Source organism: Pipistrellus hanaki (assembly GCF_964339955.1).
Source record: "Pipistrellus hanaki genome assembly, chromosome: 7".
In the NCBI taxonomy this organism is placed as follows: Eukaryota; Metazoa; Chordata; class Mammalia; order Chiroptera; family Vespertilionidae; genus Pipistrellus; species Pipistrellus hanaki.
In genome coordinates, this window is record NC_140509.1 from 54,339,246 (window position 1) to 54,365,620 (window position 26,375).

The window sequence follows — 26,375 nt, forward strand, 5'->3', positions numbered from 1 at the left end:
TAAAAATAAAAATATAGAAAGTAGTAGTATGCTGGATACATAGTAGGCATTTATTAGTTTCCTTTCTCTTTACTTTTCTTTCAGAATTTTGTCACTCATAAATTTTCAAATGATCCAAGTGTTGTAAAGAAACCTTAAGTGGTGAAAATGAACATAAAACAAATAGCTTTTTTGGTTTACATAAATATCTTATATAGTCTGTTGATTTCATATAACTTTCTTATTTTTTCTATTGGACTAAACCCACATATTATATTGAATATTTCTGGGTTTACAACTGCTTAGGAATAAATAATGCAGAAAATTAGTTTTCTTTACATTGGGAACTCTTTAAATTTGTATGATCATGTGTCATCTTGGCATATCTTTAATTCTTGAGGAAGGGAGAGGAAGGGAGAGAGACTTACTGTTTTACTTATTTATGCATTCATCAGTTGATTCTTATATGTGCCCAGACCTGGGATCAAATCTGAAACCTTGGTGTATTGGGATCTTGCTCTAACCCAGTGTTTCCCAACCTTCTCTCATGATGAGAATCACCTGGTGGAGTTGTTAAAACACAGATTCCTGAATCCCAACTAAGAAGTGCTAAACTAGAATTTTTGAGAACATATAGGTAAAATTGCATACCTAACTTAGTGCTCTGTATATAAAATCTGTCTTAGAGCACTAGTTAAGTATACAATTTTACCTATATGTTCCCAAAAATTCTAGTTTAGCACTTCTTAGTTGGGATTCAGGAATCTGTGTTTTAACAACTCCACCAGCTGATTCTCATCATGAGAGAAGGTTGGGAAACACTGCTCTAACCAACTGAGCTACTTGGATATTTTTGAACTGAGAAATCATTACAGAATGTTTTTGAGTTGAATCCTACTTACTGACAAATTGTAAAGTTTCTGCACTTTAAGCCACATCTTTACTGATTTTGAGTATGAAGTTGGAGATGGGTTCTCAAAAGGCAATAACCTCAAAAAAAAAAAAAGAAAAAAAAAAGAAAGAAAAATAAGTTTTAACCTCCAATATTAAAAAACCTTAAGGATGAATCAAACCTTTAAAATAACATTTCTTAAAGAGAAGGGCTTTCTGTTGAAACAGCCTGTTCCACCGTTTTGCTTAATGTGTAGAATTAGAAATCCATTCCAATTAAAGCACCTAAGAACACAAAGGTCACAGATCCCCTTGTGTTATCATCACTTTGGCTCTATGGAAACAGTGTCAGTACAATTAACCTTTATGACATACATGTTATGGTTCTCCAGAGAAACAGAACCAGAGGAGCTGATAGGGTAGTTCTAATCCAAAGAACCACAGACCCAGGAGGAACAGATGTTTCGGTTGAATCCAAAGGCAGGAGAAAATTGACATCCCAGCTTCAAGGCAGTCAGGAGGAGTTCCCTCTTACGCATTGGAGGATCAGCCATTTGTTCTATTCAGGCCTTCAGCTGATTGGAGACCCACATTAGAGAGAGTAATCTGCTTTATGCAGTCTACTGATTTACTGTAAATGTTAATCTCATCCAGGGACACCCTCACAGACACACCCAGAATATTTGACCAAATATCTGGGCACCCAGTCAAGTTGAAACATAAAATTGACTATCACAATTTGTATCAAGATTATGATTGTCCTCCATGTGGTAACAACATTCCCCTTCATTCTATCTTTTTGCATTATTCATTCCTAAACAGTTGTATACCCAGAAATATTCTAAGATGCTTGTAGTAGTCCAGGTATCCCTATTCGCCATGTAAAAGTACAAATGCAGGAAGGAATGAGTTCCTGTCCTGCTCTCCTTCTGAAGAGCACGTGGGGAAACTGGCAGAAGCTGGCTTTCCCTTAGGCATCATTGCTAGGATGGTGATCCTGTGCCAGTCACCATGGAGAACGACATTCCTGTGATTGAGAGTCAAACGGAGGAGTCAGGAGATGGCTCTCTAGAGGGTGTATGTGACTCCAGAGCCCACCTTCTTCCACTGTGACATTCTGTTTTTCCACCGTGCCTGAGGGGCAAATGCTGGCTCTGCTCCTCCTGGCTGTGGGCGCATGGACTGGTTACTTAGTCCCTCTGCCTCTTAGAGTCTTAAGCTTTCAAGCAGGGATAATGGTAGTACCGACTTCATAGGATGGTTGTGAAGATCAACTGAGTTAGTGTATGTAAAGTGCTTAGAAAAGTACCTGGCACTTAGTAGTTAGTAAAGATTAGCAATTGTTACTGCTACTATTAGCCTCATGATCTTAGTTTGCTTAATCTGTAGTGCTAACTCTGGTCCAAATTACAGACTTTCTTAACCTGTTGTTATAGTTTCCTAAATAGTTTCTTCTACTTTAAAAATGTAATGGCTTTATTTTATTTATTAATTATTATTTTTAAAATTTCTTTGATTATGGTATTACATAATTGTCCTCATCCCCATTCCCATCCCAAATGTAATGTCTTTATTGGGATATAATTCACGTACCACACAATTCACCCATTTCTGCTTTTACGTTGCATTCCTACCATCTTATTTTCTACAGAGTAATCTTTTAAAAAATACATCAAATCATGTCACATCCCTGATCAGAGCCTTCCACTTTAAAAAAAAAATATATATATATTTATTGATTTCAGAGAGGAAGGGAGAGGGAGAGAGAGAGAGAGAAACATCGGTGATGAGAGAGAATCATTGATCAGCTGCCTCCTGCATGCCCCACACTGGGGATTGAGCTCGAAACTCGGGCATGTGTCCTGACTGGGAATCGAACTGTGATCATCTGGTTCATAGGTCGGTGCTCAACCACTGAGCCATGCCGCTCTTTTTCTTAATTCTACTTAAAAAACTCACAGTATTTATTTACCATGGCTTACGGACCTCATGATCAGGTCTTGGTCCTCCTTTCCAGCTTCATTTGGTGACAGACTCCACCTTGTTCATTTAAGAGTCTCATGCTCTACCGACTGAGCTAGCCGGGCACCTGCCACCTTGTTCATTTAAATCAGCCACGTAAGCCTTGTTTTTCTTCCTTAGAAATGTGAAGCTTTTTTTTCATTTTCACTTCGGGTTTTTTGCCAGAGCTCTTGCCTCTGCCTGGAATGTCCTCTTAGATCTTCTTCAGAGCTGACTTCTTTTAGCATTCAGGTGTCAACATAGTGTAACTTTCACAGGCAGTCTTTTCCTCATATTTTAATGTGCATCTGAAATACCTAGGTATTTTGTTAAAAATGCAAATTTTTTGATTCAGATCCATAGGGTGGGGCCTGAGATTCTGTTTTTCTATTAAGCTCCCTGGAAATGTCCCTAGGGCTCTTGGTCAGAGGCCTTAGGACATCACTAATTTTCTTCAGTGTACTGATCACTGTCTGATCCTTCCTTCCTTCATTGTTTTTTTTTTTTTTGTTGTTGTTGTTGTTGTTGTCTGTCTTTCCCTTAATTGGAGTGAAGCTGCCATAAGGAATGAAATTTGTTTTTAGTGTTGTTTTTTTTTTTTACTGGTGTCAAGAATAGTATCTGAGATATAGGTGATTCTCAACAAGCACGAGTGAGTGAATATGTGGATACATTTATCTGTGCTTATTTATTTTTATTTTTTTATTTTTTAGTTATTTGTATAATAGGATTATTGGAGGATTAATAAAAATGATCATGTTAAGTTTCCTCACCTATCCCTGGCAGACAGTAGGTGCTCAATAAGTGTGAACTGCTATAGACTTTTCTTCTAAAACTAAAGTTTTGACAAATGTTTTTATTTTTGTTATAAAATAAAACATTTTATTTATTTTTGACAATTCTGTTTAAAACAGTAGTTCTTAACCAGTTTTTATTAACAAATTTGGTTTAAAAATCTGAAGGAGGCTGTAGTATTATTTAGAGATCTTGCCTCAGGAAAAAATATGCAAATATACATACATAGTGTTTTCTTTTAATTTCAGAAGACTACCAAAACCTCCCAATTCCCTCCAGCCTGCCGGGGACCCTAAGTCAAGGCCTTGTTTTTTAAAAAAACCATTTATATGTAAAAATTATTCTTAGTGTTATCAGTAACAATTTGCCTTTTTCTAATTTCTTTTGTTCTTGGATTGCCTCTTTCTGCATTAAGGCTACCACGTGCTATTAAGAAGAGTATAATTGGGACTTATTATATTATTTATTAATGTAGTGAGATTCATTAAGTCAGGGGTGAGAACCTTTTTCTGCCAAGGGTCATTGGGATATTTATAACATTATTCGAGGGCCATACAAAATTATCAACTTAAAAATTAGCATGCTATATTTGTTCAAACATTTAATTAACTCACCCCTAATGCCTTGGCAGGGCCACACCAAATGATTTTACAGACCTTATAAGGGCACGAGCCAGCCATTCCTCACCCCTGTGTTAAGTAGAGCATATTAGCACAGATTGCAGAACTTCAGAATCTTCTTTTGTTCCAAACTTATGTCCTATATAACATGAAAACTTAAAAAATTGGGTAATATTCAGTTCTAGCCAGCTAGCTCAATTGGTGCACATGTGTCAAACACAAGGCCCACGGGCCAAATCCAGCCTGCCAGGCCTTGCAATGTGGCCCGCACCGCGCTGTCATCACTGCACTCCGCTGTCAGTTTATGACATTGTCAGTTTATGACTGTTCAGTAAACCATTCGGCCCGCGATTTAGGCTGGGTTTTAGATTTTGGCCCCTTCTCTGATTGAGTTCGACACCCCTAGGTTAGAGCATTATCCCAGTATGCCCATGTTGCAGTTCAATCCCTGGTCAGAGCACATACAAGAAACAACCAGTGAATGCATAAGTAAGTGGGACAACAAATGGATATTTCTCTTGCTCCCTTCCTCTGTCTATAAAGTCAATCAATATTAAAAAAAAAAAAATTGGTGGATATTGCTTCATTCCCTGCTATTAGTGACCCTGCAAGCAAACCCATGTTTCTAAAACCCACTGGTCTCCTTTGAGAAGTGAGAAGCACTACACTCCAAAAGTGACAACAGGACAAGGGCAGGGAATCTGTATGCCCAGGGAAAGTGGCCTTCTGACAGGAAACAGTGTCTATGGTGAGCAAACTATGCCGATTTTCTGGAAAAGGACTAAAACTGCAAAGGAGATTCATTGTGTTGAGTGTTGAGTGCATTGAGCCCAACTGCACGCCATTAAGGAGTGCTGGCCATTAAGACATGCAAGCATTTTGGCCCTGCGTGCTTTGGCTCAGTGGATAGAGTGTCAGCTTGTGGACTGAAGAGTCCTGGGTTTGATTCTGATCAAGGGCACATACCCCCGCTCAATCCCCAGTAGAGGGCCTGCAGGGGGCAGCAGATCAATGATTCACTCTAATTATTGATGTTTCTCTCTCTCCCTCTTCCTTCCTCTCTTGGGGGGGAGGGGGGGAAAGCCATGCAAGCATTTTGAACTGGGAGGAGATAAGAGGAAGGGCCAATTGATCCAGTTTTATTATGAAGTCAGTGAAATCTTGTGGTTATGTTCACTTAAAAAAAATTGGGAAATTGAAATAATCACAAATATATTAAAAGCCTTGGGGGAAAAATATAAGTAATTGCTAAAATACTATCTCGGAAGTTATAATAGATTATTCAGATTCTAGGACATCATGATATTGACTAAATCTTAAAGCATGTTGGCTTTGGGTTGTAATGGGATCTTCCTAAAATTGAGTTTAGAAGAAAGTAGGGAAATAAAGAAGAAACTTGAAGTATTAGAACAGTACAGACTTTTGGGGCCTTTAAAATCTTCCATTTATGTGTGTAGATTAATGTGTGGATCTTCAAAATGGCATTTTCCCACTGTCCATTTGGAGTACAATAAGACAAATTAATACAAATCAAAATAATATGGCAGCAGCATCACATAATTTGTGTACACTGATGTAGTAACAGATTTAATTTAGTGCAGCTTTTGAGAACTCTTTTGTGTTTCAATTTATACAGCTGCTATCCAGGCCTACGCTGGCCAATCTCTCAGCCTTGATTGTCTTGCCTGACTGAATCTTTCTTTCTCTCTCTCTTTTAAAGACTTTATTATTGTCCTATCTGGTTTGGCTCAGTGGATAGAGCATTGGCTTGTAGACTGCAGGGTTCCGGGTTCGATACCGGTTAAGGGCATATGCCCCGGTCGCGGGCTCTATCCCAAGTAGGGGTTGTGCAGGAGGCAGCCAATCCATGATTCTCTCTCATCATTGATGTTTCAATCTCTCCCTTCCTCTCTCTGAAAATCAATAAAAATATATTTTAAAAAACTTTATTTAATTATTTTTAGAGCAGTTTTAGGTTCACAGCAAAAGTGAGAGGGAGGCATAGAGATTCTACCATATTCTCCCCTCCACCCCCAATTCATAGATTTCCCCCATTATCAACATCTTCCACCAGGGTGGTACATTTGTTAAAATTGATGAACCTACATTGACACATCATAATTAACCAGAGCTTATGTTGGGTTCACTTTTGGTATTTACATTCTAAGGGTTCAGACAAATGTATTATGACATATATTCATGGTTATACTGTCACATAGAATATTTTCACTGCCCTAAAAATCCTCTGTGCTCCACCTATTTATCCCTCCATCCTCCCCCTCCCCCTTTGTCTAATACTAATCTTTTTACTTTTTACCTATAATAGTTTTGCCTTTTCCAGAATGTCATGTAGTTAGAAAATATGACCTTACAGTATGTAGCTTTTTCAAGTTTGCTCTTTTACTTAGTTGTATGCATTTACGTTTTCTTTTCTTTCTTTTTTTAAAAAATATATTTTATTGATTTTTTACAGAGAGGAAGGGAGAGAGAGAGAGAGCTAGAAATGTCAATGAGAAACATCAACCAGCTGCCTCTTGCACACCCCCTACCGGGGATGTGCCCGCAACCAACGTACATGCCCCTGACCGGAATCGAACCTGGGACCTTTCAGTCCGCAGACCGACGCTCTTCCACTGAGCCAAACCGGTTTCGGCTGCATTTACGTTTTCTGCATGTATTTCATGGCTTGATAGCTCATTTCTTTTTAGTGTTGAATAATATTCCACTGTCTGGATATACCAGTTTATCTGCTCACTTACTAAAGAATAGCTTGGTTGCTTTCAACTTTTGGTAATTATGAATAAAGCTGCTATCAACATCCGTGTGCAGGTTTTTGTGTGGGCATACGTTTTCAACTTCTTTGGGGAAGTACCAAGTAGCATGAATGCTGGATCATATATGGTAAGACTATGCTTTGCCCTGACCAGTTTGGTTCAGTGGATAGAGTGTTGGCCTATGGACTGAGGGGTCCCGGGTTCAATTCCAGTCAAGGGCATGTACCTTGGTTGCGAACACATCCCCAGTAGGGGATGTGCAGGAGGCAGCTGATCGATGTTTCTCTCTCACTGATGTTTCTAACTCTCTATGCCTCTCTTCTTCTCTGTAAAAATTTAAAAAAAGATGCCAATTCCCTTAAAAAAAAGAAAAAAAAAGACTATGTTTAGTTTTGTTAGAAACCACCAACTGTCTTCCAAAGTGGCTATATCATTTTGCATTCCCACCAGGAATGAAAGAGAGCTGTTGTTCCACATTCTGGCCAGCATTTGTCAATGTTCTGGCCATTCAAATAGCTGTATAGTGGTATCTCATTATTTTAATTTGCATTTCCCTAATGTCATGACCTGGAGAATTTTTCATATGCTTCTTTGCCATCTGTATGTCTTCTTTGGTGAGGTGTCCATTAAGGACATTGGCCCACTTTTATTTATTGGTAGCTGTGCTTTTTAGGAATGTATCTCTATAGTCCTATCTATCATCAATTGTATGTTAATGTCTTTGGTCCATTTTTAAAAACCAGATTGTTTGTTTTCTTGCTGTGAGTTTTTTTAAATTGATTTTTAGTGAAAGAGAGAGGAAGGGAGAGGGAGAAAGAGATAGAAATATCAATGATGAGAGAGAATCATTGATTGGCTGCCTCCTGCACACCCCACACTGGGGATTGAGCCTGCAACCTGGACATGTGCCCTCACTGGGAATTGAACCATGACCTGGTTGATAGGTCAATGCTCAATCACTGAGCCATGCCAGCTGGGCTTGTTGTGAGTTTTAACATTTTTTGTTTGTTTGTTTGTTTTTTGATAACAGTCCTTTTATCAGGTGGATCTTTTGCAAATATTTTCTCCCAGTTATGGCTTGCCTTTAATGAGACCCTGACATTGCCTTTTGCAATATAAGGTTTTAATTAAATTTTTTTTTATTAATTTCAAAGAGGAAAGGAGAGGCTAGGGAGAGAGAGGTAGAACGTCATTGATGAGAGAAAATCATTGATTGGCTGCCTCTTGCACAACCCCTACTGGGGATCAAGCCTGCAACCCAGTCATGTGCCTTACTGAGCCAAATCAGCTGGGGCCAAGGTTTTAATTTTAATGAAGTTCAGCTTATCAATTTTTTTTTCATGGATTGTGTGTTTGGTGTTGTATCTAAAAAGTTATCATATATACCAAGGTCATTTAGGTTTCTCTTATGCCTCCTATGTTTCTCCTAGGGTATCTTCTAGGACAGAGGTCTTCAAACTACAGCCCGCGGGCCACATGCGGCCTGCAGAGGAGTCTGATCCTGCCCGCCAGGTTTTTTGGGCAGTGAGCGCAGTCGAGGTGTTACAGTAGGGATTAGTAGTTCATATAGTCCGGCCCTCCAGCTCTCTGAGGGACCGTGATCTGGCCCCCACTTTAAAAAGTTTGAGGACCCCTGTTCTAGGAGATATATGTTTTATGATTTACATTTAGGTCTATGATTCATTTTGATTTAAATTTTGTAAAGGGTGAAAGGTCTGTGTCTAGATTCATTTGTTGTTCTTTTGCAGGTTGTTCCAGCACCATTTGTTGAAAAGTTTATCTTTGTTCTCTTTTATTGCCTTTGTTCCATTGTCAAAGATCAGTGGTCTATATTTATGTGGGTCTGTTTCTGGGCTCAGTATCCTGTTTCATTGATCTATTTATCTATTCTTTTGATTATCATAACTTGAAGTTGGGTGGTATCAGTCCTCCAATTTTGTTCTCTTTTAATATTGGTTTGGGTCTTTTGTTTCTTCGTTTAAACTTTAGAATTATTTTGCCAGTATCTACAAAATAACTTGCTTGGATTTTGACTGGGATTGCATTTAATGTATAGATCAAATTGGAAAGAGCTGACATCTTGACAGTATTGCGTCATCCTATTTATGAACATGGAATATTTCTCCATTTTTTAAGTTCTTTGATTTGGTTCATAACAGATCTTGTGGTTTTCCTCATGATAGATCTTGTACATATATTGTTAGAATTATACCCAAGTATTTTATTTTGGGGGCTGCTAATGTAAATGGTATTGTATTTCTAATTTGAAATTCCACTTTTCTTTCTTTTTTAAAAAAAGTGTTTTTTACATTTTTTAATTCCACTTTTATATATTAACCTTGTACCCTACAACCTTACTATAATTGCTTATTAATTCTAGGAGTTATTTATTTTTGAATCCTCACCCAAGGATATTTTAAAAGATTGATCTTAGAGAGGAAGAGAGAGAGATAGAGAGAGAAATACCAATCAGTTGCTTCTCATACCTGCCCCGACTGGGGATAAAACCTGCAACCTAGTTACATGCCCTGACTGGGATAGAATCCACAACTTCTGTACGAGATGACACTTCAACCAATTGAGCCACCTGGCCAGGGCTCCAAGATTTATTTTGTTGATTCTTTTGGATTTTTTACATGGATGATTATGTCATCTGTAAACAAAGATAGTTTTATCTCCAACTAGTTCCCTGGCCAATCTGGCTGCAAGAGAGGCCAGGACATGGAATATTTAACAGGGTAGCCTTGTACTCAACCAAAACTTCTATTAAAAAAACCCCCAGCTATTACAAGATAGCCTGCTCGATCCTGGACATTCATGATTTATTTAGATATTTTTCTCTCTTGGAAAATGAAGGAAATAACATTGTCGCTGTTAATTTTTTTCTAAAGTAAGTAATTTTTATATTGAAACAAAGGAAACAAATCAAACAAGAGAAACACTGACAATGTACTTCTGCAAAATCTTTTTCTAAAAAATGTGTCCATTGGCTGTTTATTGATGCTTCTAAAAAATAGTTATCTACTCATTGCACCTACCCAGATAAGGGATGCAGTTATGATTGGCCAATCATTTCTCTTCTCAGGAAGGCTAAAAGAGGGATCAAAACAATACCCTACTTAGAAATGGACACTATTGTGTTCCAAATCTTTGTGTTTGACCTAAAGGTTATGGAAAAGGGAAGGAATCTCAAAAACTGAGGGCTGGAGTCACTTGGTAAAGTCTGGATGCTGTGTGGTTTTGGATGGAGAGTAAAAATGCAGCAGAGAACATTTTGTGACAAGTCTGTATGTCTCTGCCTTGGTACTTAAGAACCATAATTAGGCCTACCTCAAAGAAAGGGACCCGCCCTGCTGTGGGGGAGATCTGATGAGGTAAAGCAGAGACTCTACAGCAGGTTGTTAGGTTTTTTTAGAAGAGGGGCTATAGTTATAGCTATGGGTTTGGATTTCTCCCTTTTTATCTATTTATTTAAAAATATTTTTATTTATTTCAGAGAGGAATGGAGAGGGAGAGAAAGATAGAAACATCTATACTAATAAAAGGGTAATATGCTAATTAGACCAGATCAACTGGACATCTTCTGGATGTCTGACTTCCTTCCGGACAATGCCATCTGTAAACAAAGATAGTTTTATCTCCCCCCATGGTGGCAGGGGCCCAGGTAGAGGCGGTTGGGGGTGATCAGGACAGCAAGGGGCAGTTAGGAGGTGATCAGGCCAGCAAGCAGAGGCAGTTAGGGGCAGTCAGGCAGGTAAGTAGAATGGTTAGGGGTGATCAGGCAGGTGAGTGGTTAGGAGCCAGCGGTCCCAGATTATGAGAGGCATATCCAACTTCCAGTCTAGTATCGGGCCTAAATTGGCAGTCGGACATCCCCTGAGAGGTTCCTGGATTGGAGAGGGTGCAGGCTGGGCTGAGGGATCCCCTGCCCCCTGTGCATGAATTTTGTGCACCAGGCCTCTAGTCAGTAATAAGAGAGCATCATCAATCGGCTGCCTCCTGCATGCCCCCCTCCCCCCCCCCCCCCCCCACACACACACACTGGGGATTGCGCCTGCAACCCAGGCATGTGCCCTTGACTGGAATCGAACTGGGGATGGTCGGCATGCCGATGCTCTATCCACTGAGCCAGACCAGCCAGGGTTGTTTTATTAAGATGAGATGGTTTTAAATTATTTACTGTGCAAAATGGTTTTTATCAGAATATATTTATAAGAACTGCTCAAATATATATCTGAAACAGGTTAAAAGTTTTAATGTGACTATTAAGAAACATGTATAGCAGCACTATGAAACATCTCCATCTAAGAAAGTCTAACATTTTATACATTTTTTGTTTTGTTTATAGCCTATACAGTTCAGATACCCGAGAGTATGTCTCCATCTGTGGCCACAGAAACTTACGTGAAAGCTTTGGCTTTTTGCCATGGACCTCTGGACCACTATGACTTTCTGATCAAAAATCGTGAGATAAAAGATGATGCACATCAAAGAAGAGTCATACAGTGTTTGCAGAAGTTACACGAGGACCTTAAAGGATACAGTATAGAAGCAGAAGGCATTTTTTCAAAGGTGAGGTTTGTGTGATGCTCAAGATTAAACAGTTAAAAGTATAAGCATTTTATTTTTATTTATTTATTTTAAAATATATTTTATTGATTTTTTACAGAGAGAAAGAGAGAGGGATAGAGAGTTAGAAACATCGATGAGAGAGAGTTATCGATCAGCTGCCTCTTGCACACCCCCCACTGGGGATGTGCCCGCAACCACAGTACATGCCCTTGCCCGGAATCCAACCTGGGACCTTTCAGTTCGCAGGCTGACGCTCTATTCACTGAGCCAAACTGGTCCCGGCAGTATAAGCGTTTTATAAAATGGACTAGATGCAGTTGGGTACAATCTGAAAGAGCTTGAAAATTTCCCCCCAGTTCCTTTAAGTAAAGTATGCTGATCCCCATATCTGACCTCCGGTTGTTCCATAGCTTTCCTTCACCTTGGGTGACTCAGATGTTTCCCTTTCTCTTGCTGCGGCATCGCTGAGGATCAGCAGTAAAGATGGAGTGATTTGTTCTTCTCCTTTTCCTCCTCCTCCTTTCTCTGCTTGCCTGGCTTCTCTAGGGTCAGAATGAGAGGGATAGAAGATTAGAGTGAAATAAAAGTCTTAAGTGACCAGTTAAGGACCTTTGGTGTGATAGATATTTACATGCCAACTCTTTTTTTGAGGGGCACAGTGGTGGGTTCCTCAGGATCTCCCCAGTGCTCCACTCTTTGACCTCTTATGACTGTAGCAGAATGCCTCACACCACTGCATGGGCAGCTTTAGTTAGCCAACTGCCGTTGGACTTCTGCTGCTAAGAAGCAGACATCAGCCTCTGTCTTAGTCCTGTGTACTCCCATGATCCTGGGGACACATGCCACGTTCTTCCATGAACTCTTCCACATCCTGCATTGATAGCTGACTATAGCTTTCCTCACCTAAGGAGGCATTCTGCTTACACTTAATCCTCACTTTTTTAGATGCTTCTCTTAGGTTACCCCTGCACTTGGCATGAGGTTTATCTGGGGAAATGCCACAGCATTTCTTACCTAACTAACAGCTTTCACCTTGATGACTTTCTTCAGTTCTACTTTTGCTTTTGAGCCGATCCTCCTCCCGCTCCCATAATTCCTGCTTGGATATAACTAGTGCCTCTCTTAAGAGTATAGGACCCCTTGTCTCTCCTTAGCCTCAGCTTTGAGCTTTTGCTGAAATTCTGAGATGACAGGAAAACTCCCATTCCTTATCCCATTATAGAAGTCAATGTCCTCAGTGGTGTCATCTTCAAATTATGGAGGATATTAATAGTAATGAGTTAGAATATGGTTTAATCAAAGGAACTAGTTTTCTTTTAATTGGCCAAATTGCCCATCCCCTACGCCCACACACGAATATTTGTTTATTATGTGGTCTTTAGGAGAAAAGTCCTGTATAATATGTTAGTCGTGCTTTATTAAAAATAACGGAAATTTATTTTACTTTTTAAAAAGCACCCAGAGTATAATGAAATAGCTTTATTTTTATGTAAATAGCTTTTATTTTTTATTTTATAAAATAGCTTTTATTTTTATTTTTATGAAATAGCTTTATTTTTATGTTAATATCTTTTGGTTAAAAGGAATAGAGAGTCACTTAGGTTACAGAAAGAAATGGAGATTTGGAAACACTGCATATGCATATAGAGATGAAGGGCCCCTCCATTACCCAGCCAGGCCTCCAGGAGCTTGAGCCACAGAACCAGTGCCTCTGAAAGCTTTGAAGAGTTGACAGGCAGTAGTAACAGGTACTAGTTACTCCACTGCTCTTCTACTCATGAAATCCATTTCCTCTTTTGTCCCCCGCACTATGTGCATTTTCACTTCTGTTTGTTTTACCAGCTTCTAAATTCTCTCCCTGAATCTGTGGTTTAAATTGCCACTAAGAATCTGATCTCTTCATCACCAATCACTTCATCAGCTTTCACACCGGGTGTTTCAGAGGCCACTAGCCAGTGTAAAGGTGGGATCTCTGCACAAGTTTCCATCCAGACCTCTTGTGAGCAGGCAGTTTCCCTCAGAAGTAGACCACAAGTATAGTGGCACTCTGACGGACTAGTCCGGCACAATAGTTATTGGAAATAATGACGAATTACCCCTTTTGATGGCCAGCCTTTTCTCCTTTAACCATATATCCAAAGTTTTAGGTGAGTAAAGTACTAAAAAGTTTGCAAGACTTAGACTTCTTATTTACTGCCTCCTAAGCATAGTTTGCAATACAGGTGGTCTTCCACATAAAACAACCACTTGGATATGTGCCATAGCCAGGAAACAAGATGTTTTACTTAATGGGGTTTTTTTTTTTGGTTACCTGAGAATTGAGTTAGTCTCATGAATTTATATCTTGTTCCCTTTCTAGTCCTCTTCCTTTTAAAAATACAGTCTTTTTACCTCCTTCCCTTTTTGTATCATCTCTGGGGCTCATCATCCTGTGGTTGGTGAACTTCCCATCCAGTCAGAAGTATCCTTAAATCATTAACTTATCTGGTTGCCAATTCAACAATGTTAGTTCCTTTTAAAATTTATGTTTGGCAAAATAAAACCCATAAGTAAAAAAAAAAAATTATATATATATTGTTTGGCTCTTCTTAGAGGTGTTCTCCTACACTTCCACCATTGATTTCTGAATTGGCTATGATGGGTCTACCTAGTAAATAACCCTGGTTTAATTGTATAATTGTAATCTTATGTAAGTAGGAGATTTGACATGTCAGCTATTTCAATGTGTTTAACGAAAGCTTATATTTGTTAAATGCTAATGCATATGTGAATAAATGTTTAGTTGTTAGGTCAAACAGCTCTTTGTGGTTATATTTGTCCTGTAATTTCTTCAGCCTACCAAATCTTTAACATTGTAAAAGACCCAATCATCGCTCTAGCCAGTTTAATTCAGTGGAGAGTGTCAGCCCGCAGACTGAAGGGTCCTGGGTTCGATTCCAGTCAAGAGCACATATCTTGGTTTCACGCTCTATCCCTGACCCTGATTGGGGATGTGTTCAGGAGGCAACCAATTGATGTGTCTCTCTCACATTGATGTTTCTCTGTCTACCCTGTTTCCCGAAAATATGACAGTGTCTTATATTAATTTTTTCTCCCAAAGTTGCGCTAGGTCTTATTTTTAGGGGATGTCTTATCTTTCCATGCGCTAGGTCTTATTTTCAGAGGATATCTTATTTTTGGGGAAACACGGTATCTCTCTCCTTCCTTTCTACTCTCTCTAAAAATCAATGGAAAAATATGCCCAGGTAAGGATTTAAAAAAAAAAAAAAAAGAAAGAAAGAAAAAAGAAAAGAAAGAAAGAAATGACCCAATCATCTGACAGAATTTGAGTAAGATATCTATAAAATTTTAGTTTTTGAAGATTGTAGATGCCACAAACCTATTTCTTATAAAAAAAAAATAAACACTGATATGCTGATTATCAGAGAAGGAAAATTGGACTATTTTCCTTCAAAAGAAGAACTTTATTTATAGCGTTCTTAATTTTGATAAATAAAATTTATGGTTTTATGAACATTTGACTTTGTTTTAATACAGATGGTTAAACATTCATTATAGTAGACTATATGTTTTTCCTCATTGTACTCCTAAGAAACTTTCTGTAAGGCTAATCTATAATATTAAAATAAAGATGCCAAAGTCATTAATTAGTGAGATAAAATCGATAGCATATTGTTTGGCTGCTTTCACCTACCCACATAATAAGGTTTTCTCTACTAAAAATTTGAAAAAGTTACATGCGGATGACCATGTTATGTGAGCAACAAACTATGAAGAATGAGCATGTATGAACACTTTACTTTTGTTATCAAATAAGACTTACAACCAGGTTAATCTGACACGTTTAATGTATGCATAATTGTTATTGTGCTGTGAGGTAATTAGGCATAAATGGTAAGTAGTTCATGTAAATCACTATAATTAGAATTACTTTTACACAGCCAAATCAAGCATTTCTGGAGTCAGGGAGGGAGACAATTAAATGGAGTATGAAGCTACTCTGAAAATCTGTTTCCATTAATCAGGGGTACACAGACTGCCAGGTTTTTTTTCTTTTGTGGGGAGACATCATAGCCCAAGAGACCTGGGAATGGTGTGTGTGTGTGTGTGTGTGTGTGTGTGTGTGTGTGTGTGAAGGACGGGGTGAGGGGGGGTGGGCCGGGGGGAAGGAAGGGAGAGCACAAATTCCTTTCCTTTATCTCCTGCTCTCCACAAAGTAATTTTCAGTTTTTCTTGATGAGAAATTATTATTTCCTGTTTCCTCATACATCTCACCATTTATTTATTTTTTAATTTGGATACCTTTCCTCACCCTCCCAAGAACAATGCATAAAGCAGGTAGAAAAGAACCGTCCTGTCTTCATTCAGCTAACCTTAGGTCTTACTGCTTGACTTGTTCTGGTTCCTAGCACCTGGGGGCCGTGGGTGGGATGCCTGGAATATGGGCTGTGACACTCTCAGGAGATGTGGGAGGCCTAATGGTCTGGATCCCTTTAGTTAGTTATCTCAGATTTTTCACAAGGGCTGCTAGGCAGTTTGCTGGTTTTTCCTCCATTCCTCCCCTCATCCTTTCTGCCAAGAGAGTGAGCTTGTTCTCTCCTCCATTCCTCTTCTTAGAACTGGCATTTTCTATAGCTAAAGGAAGCTGAGCAATGTGATTCAGGTACAGCTTCCCTCATCTCTGGAACTTTATCCTTTGGAAAATTGTAAGTTACAGTTTTGTTAAAGACCAGAAATATTTTAAAGTGAATGTTTCTTGTTTCAGATTTTTATGAAGCTGAAGCAAAAGTATTATGTCCTAACCCAGTGATGGTATTATCTGTAACGAAGTAAGGTTGGGGATCAAACTAAGATATTTTGTTTTGGAGAACTAACATATGCCAAAGACCCATTTAAAATCTGAAATTTGAACCCTATCCAGTTTGGCTTCGTGGATAAAGCATCGGTCCTCTGATCGAAGGTTCAATTCCCATCCAGGGCATGTATCTTGGTTGCAGGCTTCATCCTCGCCCAGCCTGGTCGGGTTTGTGTGGGAGACAACTAATCAATATGTTTTGCTCACATCGATCTTTCTCTCTCTTTGTTTCTTCTCCTCCCTTCCACTCTCTCTAAATATCAATGGAAAAATATCATCAGGTGAGGACTAACAAACGAACAACAACAAAAAATATGTTTAAAAAGGAAATCTGAAATTTGAGAACCAGAGTGTGGGGGCCTGCTTCAGAATCCAGAAAAATTAGCCAATGTACTCAATTACATCTTAAGCTTTGTCATAGTTCCTAAAGGTGAAATTATTTCATCAACATAGATGAGAATAAATTCCTTTAAATGAATTTAAAAATTATTAATATTTTATGAAACAAACAATAATTCATTAAGTACATTCCTTAAATTTAGAAAAAGGGGTATAATTCTATTTCAATAGTTTAGGATTGGAATTTTATCTGTCATTATCAACCAAAGCTGACTGACTACTTTGGTTATGGCAGCTAAATTATGTATGCCAAAGAGGCATCAGTACTATGGAATCGATGCTGAGATTATAGCTAGGCCTCTGGGTCAAGGATCAGCAAATATTTTGTGTAACGAACCACATTGGAAATCTTTTTAGGCTTTGGGATCCATATGATCTCTGTTACAACTATTCAAAAGTTCTGCCATTGTCAAAGCAGTCACAGACAATACATACATAAGTGTATTCCAATAAATATTTATTTATAAAAACAGGTGTCAGGCCATAATTTGACCTCTATTCTGGATGACTGCTACTGGCTAGATTTGAAAGCTAGTGGGAGACCATTAAGTATTTAAGGTTCTTCTTGAACTGTACTTTATCTTTCCAACCTATCTCCCATTACTTCCCTGTACATATGCCTGACTGTAGTCAGCAGAACTATTTTGTTCACTGTTCCATTATATAGACCAGGGGTCCTCAAACTTTTTAAAGTGGGGGCCAGATCACGGTCCCTCAGAGAGCTAGAGGGCCGGACTATATGAACTACTAATTCCTACTGTAACACCTCGGCTGCGCTCACTGCCCAAAAAACCTGGCGGGCCGGATCAGACTCCTCTGCGGGCCACATGTGGCCCGCAGGCCGTAGTTTGAAGACCCCTGATATAGACAAACAGAAAAAAATGGAACAAAATAGCTCATAACATACATGGAAACTTGATAAATAAATGAGTTGGCACTAAAAATTAGTGGAAGATAGACCATTCAATAAATAGATGACATAATTGATTATCTATATTGAAAGTAAAATAAAATTAAGTACCTACTTCTCTAAGCAAAAAATAAATTCTATAGAATTATTATACTAATTTAAAGAAAAACCTCTTGAAGAAAATAAGAGTAAAGTTCTTTATGAACTTAGGAAAAGAAAGTATCTATCTCTCTCCCTTCCTCTCTGTAAAAAATCAATAAAATATATTAAAAAAAAAAAGAAATTTTATGAATCAAATTACTATTGATTTACCCTGGGACTAGATTCCAAATGTGATTATATACCGTATTTTTCGGTGTATAAGACGACCCCCTAATTTTACAGTTAAAATATAGGTTTAGGCCTGTATTCGCTGTATAACACTACCCCCCACTTCCGAGGCAACACCAGTTCTTTTTTTAATAGACCGCCTCTCTGACTCTGGCCCCGATTTTCAGTTGACTTTTTTTCGTTTCAAAAGTCGTCTTATATGCCGGAAAATACGGTACATTGAAATTAATATAAAACCACAAAATATATATAGTACAAATTTATATAATTAAGATTATATGTAGTAACTATTTGCTCCTGGGAAATAGCAGTATCACTATGTTTAAGACAATTTATTCAACATTAAAAAAAAAAATACCAATTAGCCCTAACTGGTTTCTCTCAGTGGATAGAGCGTCAGCCTGAGGACTGAAGGGTCCCAGGTTTGATTCTGGTCAAGTGCATGTACCTTAGTTGTGGGCACATCCCCAGTAAGGGGTGTGCAGGAGGCAGCTGATCGATATTTCTCCCTCATCGATATTTCTAACTCTCTATCCCTCTCCCTCTCTGTAAAAAATCAATAAAATATATTAAAAAATATCAATTAAAATATATTCAAATTATTTTTTCATTTGTGTTATTACTGGTAAAATAAATTAATATAAGATACTGCTCATGGCATATAGAATGGCTTTGCCATGTCATGTGTGTCCAATATCTGAACTGTCTTGTAACAGTTTCAGTATTACATAAATTCTGCATTGTTTCTGTAGCATTGGACTGTTAATTAAATTAAATGCAATATTTACTGTCTAGAGAGAATAATAAAATGTAAATAATATACTCAATACAATTAAAATTTAAATAACCTTTATAAAAACACTTCTGATAATTCTTGATTAAAGTTTCCATTTGTGCAAAGTATACTACTTCAATAATAGCAATTTTTTGGAAACTAATATTGAGAATTGAAAATTAGTTTTGAAGAAAGACAAAAAGTCTCAAGTTTCTACTCAGTTCAGGCTGTTCAGTAGAGGGTTTGTGTGAAGACTGAGTCAGCTCTAAAGGTAATTTTTATTTTCATGATGTAAGGAAGGCCATGGAAAATGCAGCTTAAAGGAGAGAAAATCAGGAAACCTCTTATGCTTTGGCAGAATGTATTTATGAAGTGGGAAATTTTAAGAATTCATTTCAAGAATTGTCCATTGAAATCACTGGCGACAAGGACTTTGATTTGGAGGAGGAGGTGGGGAGGAAAGCAAGGTAGCCAGAGTGAGAATCTGAGTAGAAGGAGTGAGAAGTGAAGGACATATGTATGTGGCACGTTGTGTTTGGAATAGTGGTGGTATGTGATAGATTTTGATTTATGTTCTGGTTAGATTTTCCTTTCTCTTCACTTATTTTTCCATAAAATCTGTTTCAGCTAGTTAGCTCTTCACCGTTGCCCTTCCTATGTGCTGTTCCAGAAGGAAGCATCTTTCAGGTTATCCTTCTTCACTGAAGATTCCCACAATAATTTTCCACTGATTCAGAAGACAGTTGTCCTGGTTGCTGTCAGCCTCTCCTTGTGTCTGTGAGAGGTTAAGTTCCTGTGTCCATTTGTCCCTCTGTGGCTGTGTGTGTGTGCTCATTCCCTCTAGTGTCAGAAGGAGCTTGGAAGGCTGCTTGAATTTCTCAAATTCAGAACCTCCACCAGGTTTTGAGGAGCTCTACATTGATTTGAGAACCAAGCTTATGGGCATCCCTCTGAATTAGTGGTGAACTGGAGTAGGTCATACCATACTAGCTTCACTTCAGCTAGTCCAGAATCTTATTATCAGTTAGGAGTGAGTGACATGGAAGGGTTTGCTGAAGAAATTGCCTCCTGTCATTTGTTTCCCAGTGGCACATATAGGCACTTATACATGCTCATTGCTTGAATGAATGAGACATTAAAAAGTAATTTACATCTTCAAATTCTGTTATAATCAGAAGTCGAGCCACTTCTTATGCTAGTTGTCTTAGAGGTTTAAGCTCACCTCCCCCCTTCCCCCTCACATTTGCTAGTTACTTAGGTACTTAAATAGACTTAATTATACTTGTAAACTGAACAAATTGGTGTACTTTAGGTTAAGAGGGTTCTCTTGCAAATCTGCTGAAGGCATTTAAAAAAAGATTTTCATTTGTAGAAAATTTATGGGTGCTAACATAGTTCTGTTTTTAGTTTGTAAAGATCTTAGAAACCTGAAGTGTGATATACTTTTATCAAAAAGTGATCTATGTTGGAGTGATGTAATGCTAGTTTTAAAAGATATAATTATGCTCAGCATTCCAGCTGGAATAATTGTCTCTAATTCTGTCATTTTAGGAGATAATAGTGGAATGGCAGAGAGAGTTGGAAGTAACAGGAAAAGTAGTATTACTGCATTTTAAATAAATCTGAAACTTTTAAAAAATATATTTTTTCAGGAAAGAAGGGAGAAGGAGAGAGAGAGAGAAACATCAATGATGAAAGAGAATCATTGATTGGCTGCCTCCTGCACACCCACTACTGGAGGTGCAGCTGACAATCGCAGCATATGCCTTGACCAGGAATAGAACAGTGACCTCCTGGTTCATAGGTCTACACTCAACTAGTGAGCCACACTGGCTGGGCTCGAAAACTCTTTTTATTCTAACAGGACCAACCTTATTACCCTGTTTCCCTGAAAATAAGACAGTATCTTATATTATTTTTTTCTCTCAAAGTTGCGCTAGGTCTTATTTTCAGGGGATGTCTTATCCTTACACGTGCTAGGTCTTATTTTCGGGGAAACAGGGTATCTACTTGTCCTAATGGAAATTATTCCTCAGTAGCAGGTGGATAGAAACCCAGAAAGACAGAGGACATGCTATTTTACTTTATAACTTTGATGAGAATTATGTTGGATTATTTTTAACACTAGAATTTTGATATAAGAAATAATGGATAAAGTTAGAATGATTCAATCAAAATATTTGGAATGATGGATGACAAATGTTTACTCTGCAGTAGTTAAAGGAATTATTTTGATAAAAGTTTTGGAATCAGTTGTCTAAAATGCAAATATTCAGATACTTTTAGAACAATTTAGATTTAATTCAGAAGTAAAAGTCATATACTAATTACTCACCTTATCAAATTTTGTGGTTTATTTCCCCCCAACTTTTTAATTTTGAAAAATGTTCACAATTACATTTAAATACATTAACAGTTAACATGTTCGATTTGTTCTTTCTCTCTCTTGAAATATATTTTTTCTTTAATCACATGAAAGTCAATTACAACATAACACTTGACCCTGAAAACATCATTATGTGTCTCCTAACAAAGATATTCTTCTACATAACTATGTTACCTTATTACACCCAAGACAATTAACTGGACATCCTGCCTTTTAATTAGAATGTCTTTGCTTTTCCTCCAAACTAGGATAGCTTTTTCTATTTTACATCTGACTAGAATAGCTTGTTCATTTTTACTCAACCTGTAAGCTCACAGGCTATCTCCCTTCTATAGTTTTTCCTTAATCACGCTCATGCAAAGTTAATTGTTTCCCTTTTGGTTTCTTTAAGCCCCCAATTCCTGCTTTTCTTTCTTTATTTTTTTAATAAAATATATTTTTATTGATTTCAGAGAGGAGAAGGGAGAAGGAGAGAGAGACAGAGACATCAATGATGAGAGAAATTATTGATCGGCTGCCTTCTGCAGCCCACAATCCAGGCATATGCCCTGATTAGGAATCAAACTGTGACCTCCTGGTTCATAGGTCAATTCTCAACCATTCAGCCATGCCAGCCAGGCTATTCCTGCTTTTCTCACAGAGGTCTAACCGCTTGGCTCTCAGCATCATTGTTTCTTTTTCACAGTGCTCATAGGCTGGAAGAAAAAACTAGCAGTTTTCACTTTTTTTTTTTTTTTTTTTTGAGTTGGGGTGAAGGCGGTGATGTTTATTTTTTAAAAAGATTTTAAATTGGTTTTTAGTAATAAACGTAAAAAAGGCTGATATATTTTGGAACTAATGGCTGTTTAAAAATGTCCAAATTAATGCCAGGATTTACTCAAAGTGTATGGTTCAATAAATTTTTTCTAGTTGCCAACTTCAAACTGTGTTTTTTGTTTTAACAAATGGAACATAATGGTAACTGTTTTTTTTTTTTTTTGTTTTTTGTTTTTTTTTAAATCTTCCCACATTAAAATTTTTTTTAATTTAATTTTTTCCATCACCATTTATAACCTCCATTCCCTCTTCCACCTCCATTCATCCCCCCTTGCCCCACAATCACCACACTGTTGTCCATGTCTTCTCTCTCTTTTTTTCTTTTTTTGGCAATACCTCCACCCCTGCCCTCCCTGCCCCCATCCAGAGCTCTCTGCCTGCTCTCCATGTCTATGAGTCTGTCTCTGTTTTGCTTGATAGTTTAGTTTCATTAAATTCTACACATGAGTGATATCATATGGTACTTACCTTTCTCTGACTGGCTTATTTCACTTAGCATAATGTTGTCGAGGTCCATCCATGCTGTCACAAAGGGTAAAATTTTTCCCTTTTTATAGCAGAGTAGTATTCCATTGTGTCAATTTACACAGCATTTTTATCCACTCATCTACTGATGGACACTTGGGCTGCTTCCAAATCTTGGCTATTGTAAAATTCTTCAATGAACATAGGGGCGCACATTACTGTTTTGGGTTTCTTCAGATAAATTCCCAAAAGTGGAATAGCTGGTTCATAAGGCAGTTCCATTTTTAATTTTTTTAAGGTAACGCCATACTGTTTTCCACAGTGGCTGTACCAATCGTATTCCTGCCAACAATACATGAGGGTTTCCTTTTTCCGTATCCTTGCCAACACTTGTTGTTCGTTGATTTATTGATGATAGCCATTCTGAGAGGTGTGAGGTGATATCTCATTGTGGGTTTTTTTAAAAAAACTTTTTATTGATTTCAGAAAGAGGAAGGGAGAGAGATAGAAACATCAATGATGAAAGAGAATCATTGATTGGCTGTCTCCTGCTTGGCCTCTACTGGGGATCGAGCTCACAACTGTGGCATGTACCCTGGACTGAACCATGACCTCCTGGTTCATAGGTCAGTGCTCAACCATTGAGCCATGTAGCCGGGCTCTTTATGGTTTTAATTTGCATTTCTCTGATTAGTGATGTTGAGCATCTTTTCATATGTCTATAGATCATCTGTATGTCCACTTTTTCATTTGTCTATTGATCAACTGTATGTCCTTTGGGGGAGAAGTGTCTGTTTTTCAATTAAATTGTTTGTTTCTTTGGTGTTGAGTATTGTAAGTTCTTTATAAATTTAGAATATTATTAATCCCTTATCAGATATATCATTGGCAAATATGTTCTCCCATTCAGTGGGTTGTCTTTTCATTGTGTTGATGGTTTCCTTTGCTGTGCAAAAACTCTTTAGTTTGATGTATTTCCATTTGTTTATTTTTTCTTTTGTTTCACTCACTGGAGGAGATATATCAGGAAAAATATTGCTACTAGAATGTCTGAGATTTTTACTGCCTGTGTTTTCTTCTAGGATTTAAAGAAAATCTTTATTGTTGAAAGTATTGCTCTTCTAGGAATTTTATGGTTTCGAGTCTAACATTTAAGTTTTTAATCTATTTTTTTGTTAATCTTCACTGAGGATATTTTTCCATTAAATTTTAGAGAGGGTGGAAGAAAGGGGGAGAGATAGAGAGAGAAATAATCAATGTGAGAGAGACACATTGATTGGTTGCCTCCCCAGGAGCCCAGACCAGGCTGGAATCAAACCTAAGATCCTTTAGTCCTCAGGCCAGTGCTCTATCCACTAGGCCAAACTAGCTAGGGCTTTAATCCATTTTGAGTTTATTCTTAAAAAAAAAAAAAAAAAATTAAAAATTGATTTCTTACAGAGAGGGAGAGAGATAGAGAGTTAGAAACATCGATGAGAGAGAAACATCGATCAGCTGCCTCCTGCACACCCCCTACTGGGGATGAGCCCACAACCAAGGTACATTCCCTTGACCGGAATCGAATCCAGGACCTGTCAGTCCACAGGCTGACGCTCTATCCACTGAGCCAAACTGGTTTCGGCTTGAGTTTATTCTTGTGTGTGATATAAGAAGGTGGTCTAGTTTCATTTTTTTTTTTTTTTTTTGCACGTGTCTGTCTAATTTTCCCAACACCATTTATTGAATAGACTATCTTTAGTCCATTATATGTTTTTGCCTTTTTTTGTTCAATATTAATTGACTATAAAGGTGTGGATTTAATTCTGGGTTCTCTATTTTGTTCCATTGATCTATATGTCTGTGTTTTTTGTTTTTTTGTTTTTTTATTTTTTTGTTTGTTTTTGCGAGTACCATGCTGTTTTGATTTCTATGGCCTTATAGTATAATTCAGTGATCGGCAAATCGCAGCTCGTGAGCCACATGTGGCTCTTTGGACCCTGGAGTGCTCTAACGCCACTTCTTCAAAATAGACTCAGCCAGGCTGAAAACCGACTTATGTGCAGGGGCCACGAAGTTTCAGTCGCACTGAATGTGCACACCTGCACGTGGTATTTTGTGGGAGAACCACACTCAAGGGGCTAAAAAGCCACATGTGGTTCGAGAGCCGTGGTTTGCCAACCACTGTTCTAGAGCATCATTGTGGAGAAAGGGAGTGAACTAACCAGGGAAATAGTTGTTGACAATATGTAGGCACTGGTAAGAGGGTGCAGTCTGCAAGCCTTTCAGACCTTTTGTCCAGCAGTATTCAGAAGTCTGGGTGAATGTGATGGGAAGGTCAATATCTTAATATTTATGAGGTTTTTCTATTTTTAGCTATTCTTTCATTATTTCTAACTTTTTATTATATTATGGTTGGAGTACATTGATTCTTTGGAATTTGTTGAGGTTTTCTTTATGGCTTAGCATATGAACTATATTTGAAATTGGGCTGCCTGTCTTGAATTCTTGAATCATTTGGTATAGAGTTTTAAATATAAAATATCTTGAGTGTATATTAGTGTTGTTCAGGTCTTTGAGATGGGTGTGTCAAAGGGTGCAAGGTTTCTGTTTTCACGGCCCCAAGTTTGGATGGAAGCAGGTATCATTGAGCACATGTAGTTTCCAGTCTTCACTGTGAGTGAGTGGGCCTTGTGATTAGGTATGCAGAAGTAGGCAGTGAGTGGGAACTCCCCTGCGCTCTGCCCTGTGCCCAGCAGATAAGGAAATGGCACATTGCAGGGTTGATGAGACTTACCCAGAGTCACATAGCTAATATAATAAGTAGCAGAACCAGAATTTCTACTAGATCTTTTGGTCCAACTCTCATACTCTTGTGCTGTATCTTTTATGCTTAGCAGAGGGAGGTGATAGGTTACCACAGTCTTTCAACATCATCCTTACGTTTACCATCTGAACAATCTACAATGGCCCGGTCAGTTTGGTCAGTGGTACAATGCAGTGCTATTGGACTCATCAGATACCCCGTAGAAAGGTATCTTCCTCCTCCTCCTTTACAAATTTCCTAAGATACAAGTAACAGGACACATCTTACACTAGTCATTAGATCTGTGAACTTATTCATGTTCACATTTTCAAGTGTTTGTCTAATGTTATGTCTGTGCATTTTAGGGGTTGGGTATGTATCTGAGTCCTGGCAGGAAGCAGTTCACAGCAGATGTTTCAAATAAAGATCGGGTCAAGGAACGACTTTGAGAGTCATGGGCAGGACAGGCCTAGGGCAGCAAATAAGGTTGGATATCATTTAGTTTTTTCCAGAAAAACTCTAATCTGTTGCTTGCTGAGAACGAGCCAGGCTGCCATTGTTTGGAGAGCTCGTTGGGAAAGAGGGGGAAGATCACCTGGCTAGCAGATGGTGTAGGGATGTAAACTCGCATGACTTCAGAGCCCCTGCTCGGGACCACTATGCATTTTGCCTTTTGTATTGAAACCTAACTTAGGCTTCCCAGCCCTTTACATCCAGTTTTTATTTTACTTATTGTGCATAACAGTCCATTTTAGCCGCGTATATATAGCACAGTTAGGAACACTATGTATATGATGATATTTAATGATTTCCATGTTAGAGATTTATAATTTGTTCTTAATTTGCAGCTTTTTTCAAGGAACAAACCTCCAAAGGGCCTCTATGTTTATGGAGATGTTGGTAAGTGTGTTAAAACAAGTTTTGGGTGGCACAAACAGAAAGTTTCCCAGCTTTTACTCAGCGATAACTTCCATTTTCATCCTTCAATTCTTCAGTCCTTCAGTCCACTACCAGCAAGGGAGTAG

The 26,375-nt window shown here is 38.1% G+C and overlaps 1 protein-coding gene across 2 annotated transcripts in view; it reads left to right on the forward strand.

Annotated features, from left to right (window-relative positions):
• Positions 1–26,375, forward strand: part of AFG1L (AFG1 like ATPase) — a 121,383-nt gene that overhangs the window by 9,341 nt on the left and 85,667 nt on the right. Inside the window, exons 2-3 of one of the 2 annotated variants that reach the window (XM_084890543.1) lie at positions 11,409–11,632; positions 26,199–26,250. In XM_084890543.1, coding sequence (XP_084746669.1) covers positions 11,409–11,632; positions 26,199–26,250 — 276 coding nt within the window. The remainder of the gene's footprint in view (positions 1–11,408; positions 11,633–26,198; positions 26,251–26,375) is intronic. The other variant, XM_084890544.1, reaches the window with a different exon arrangement.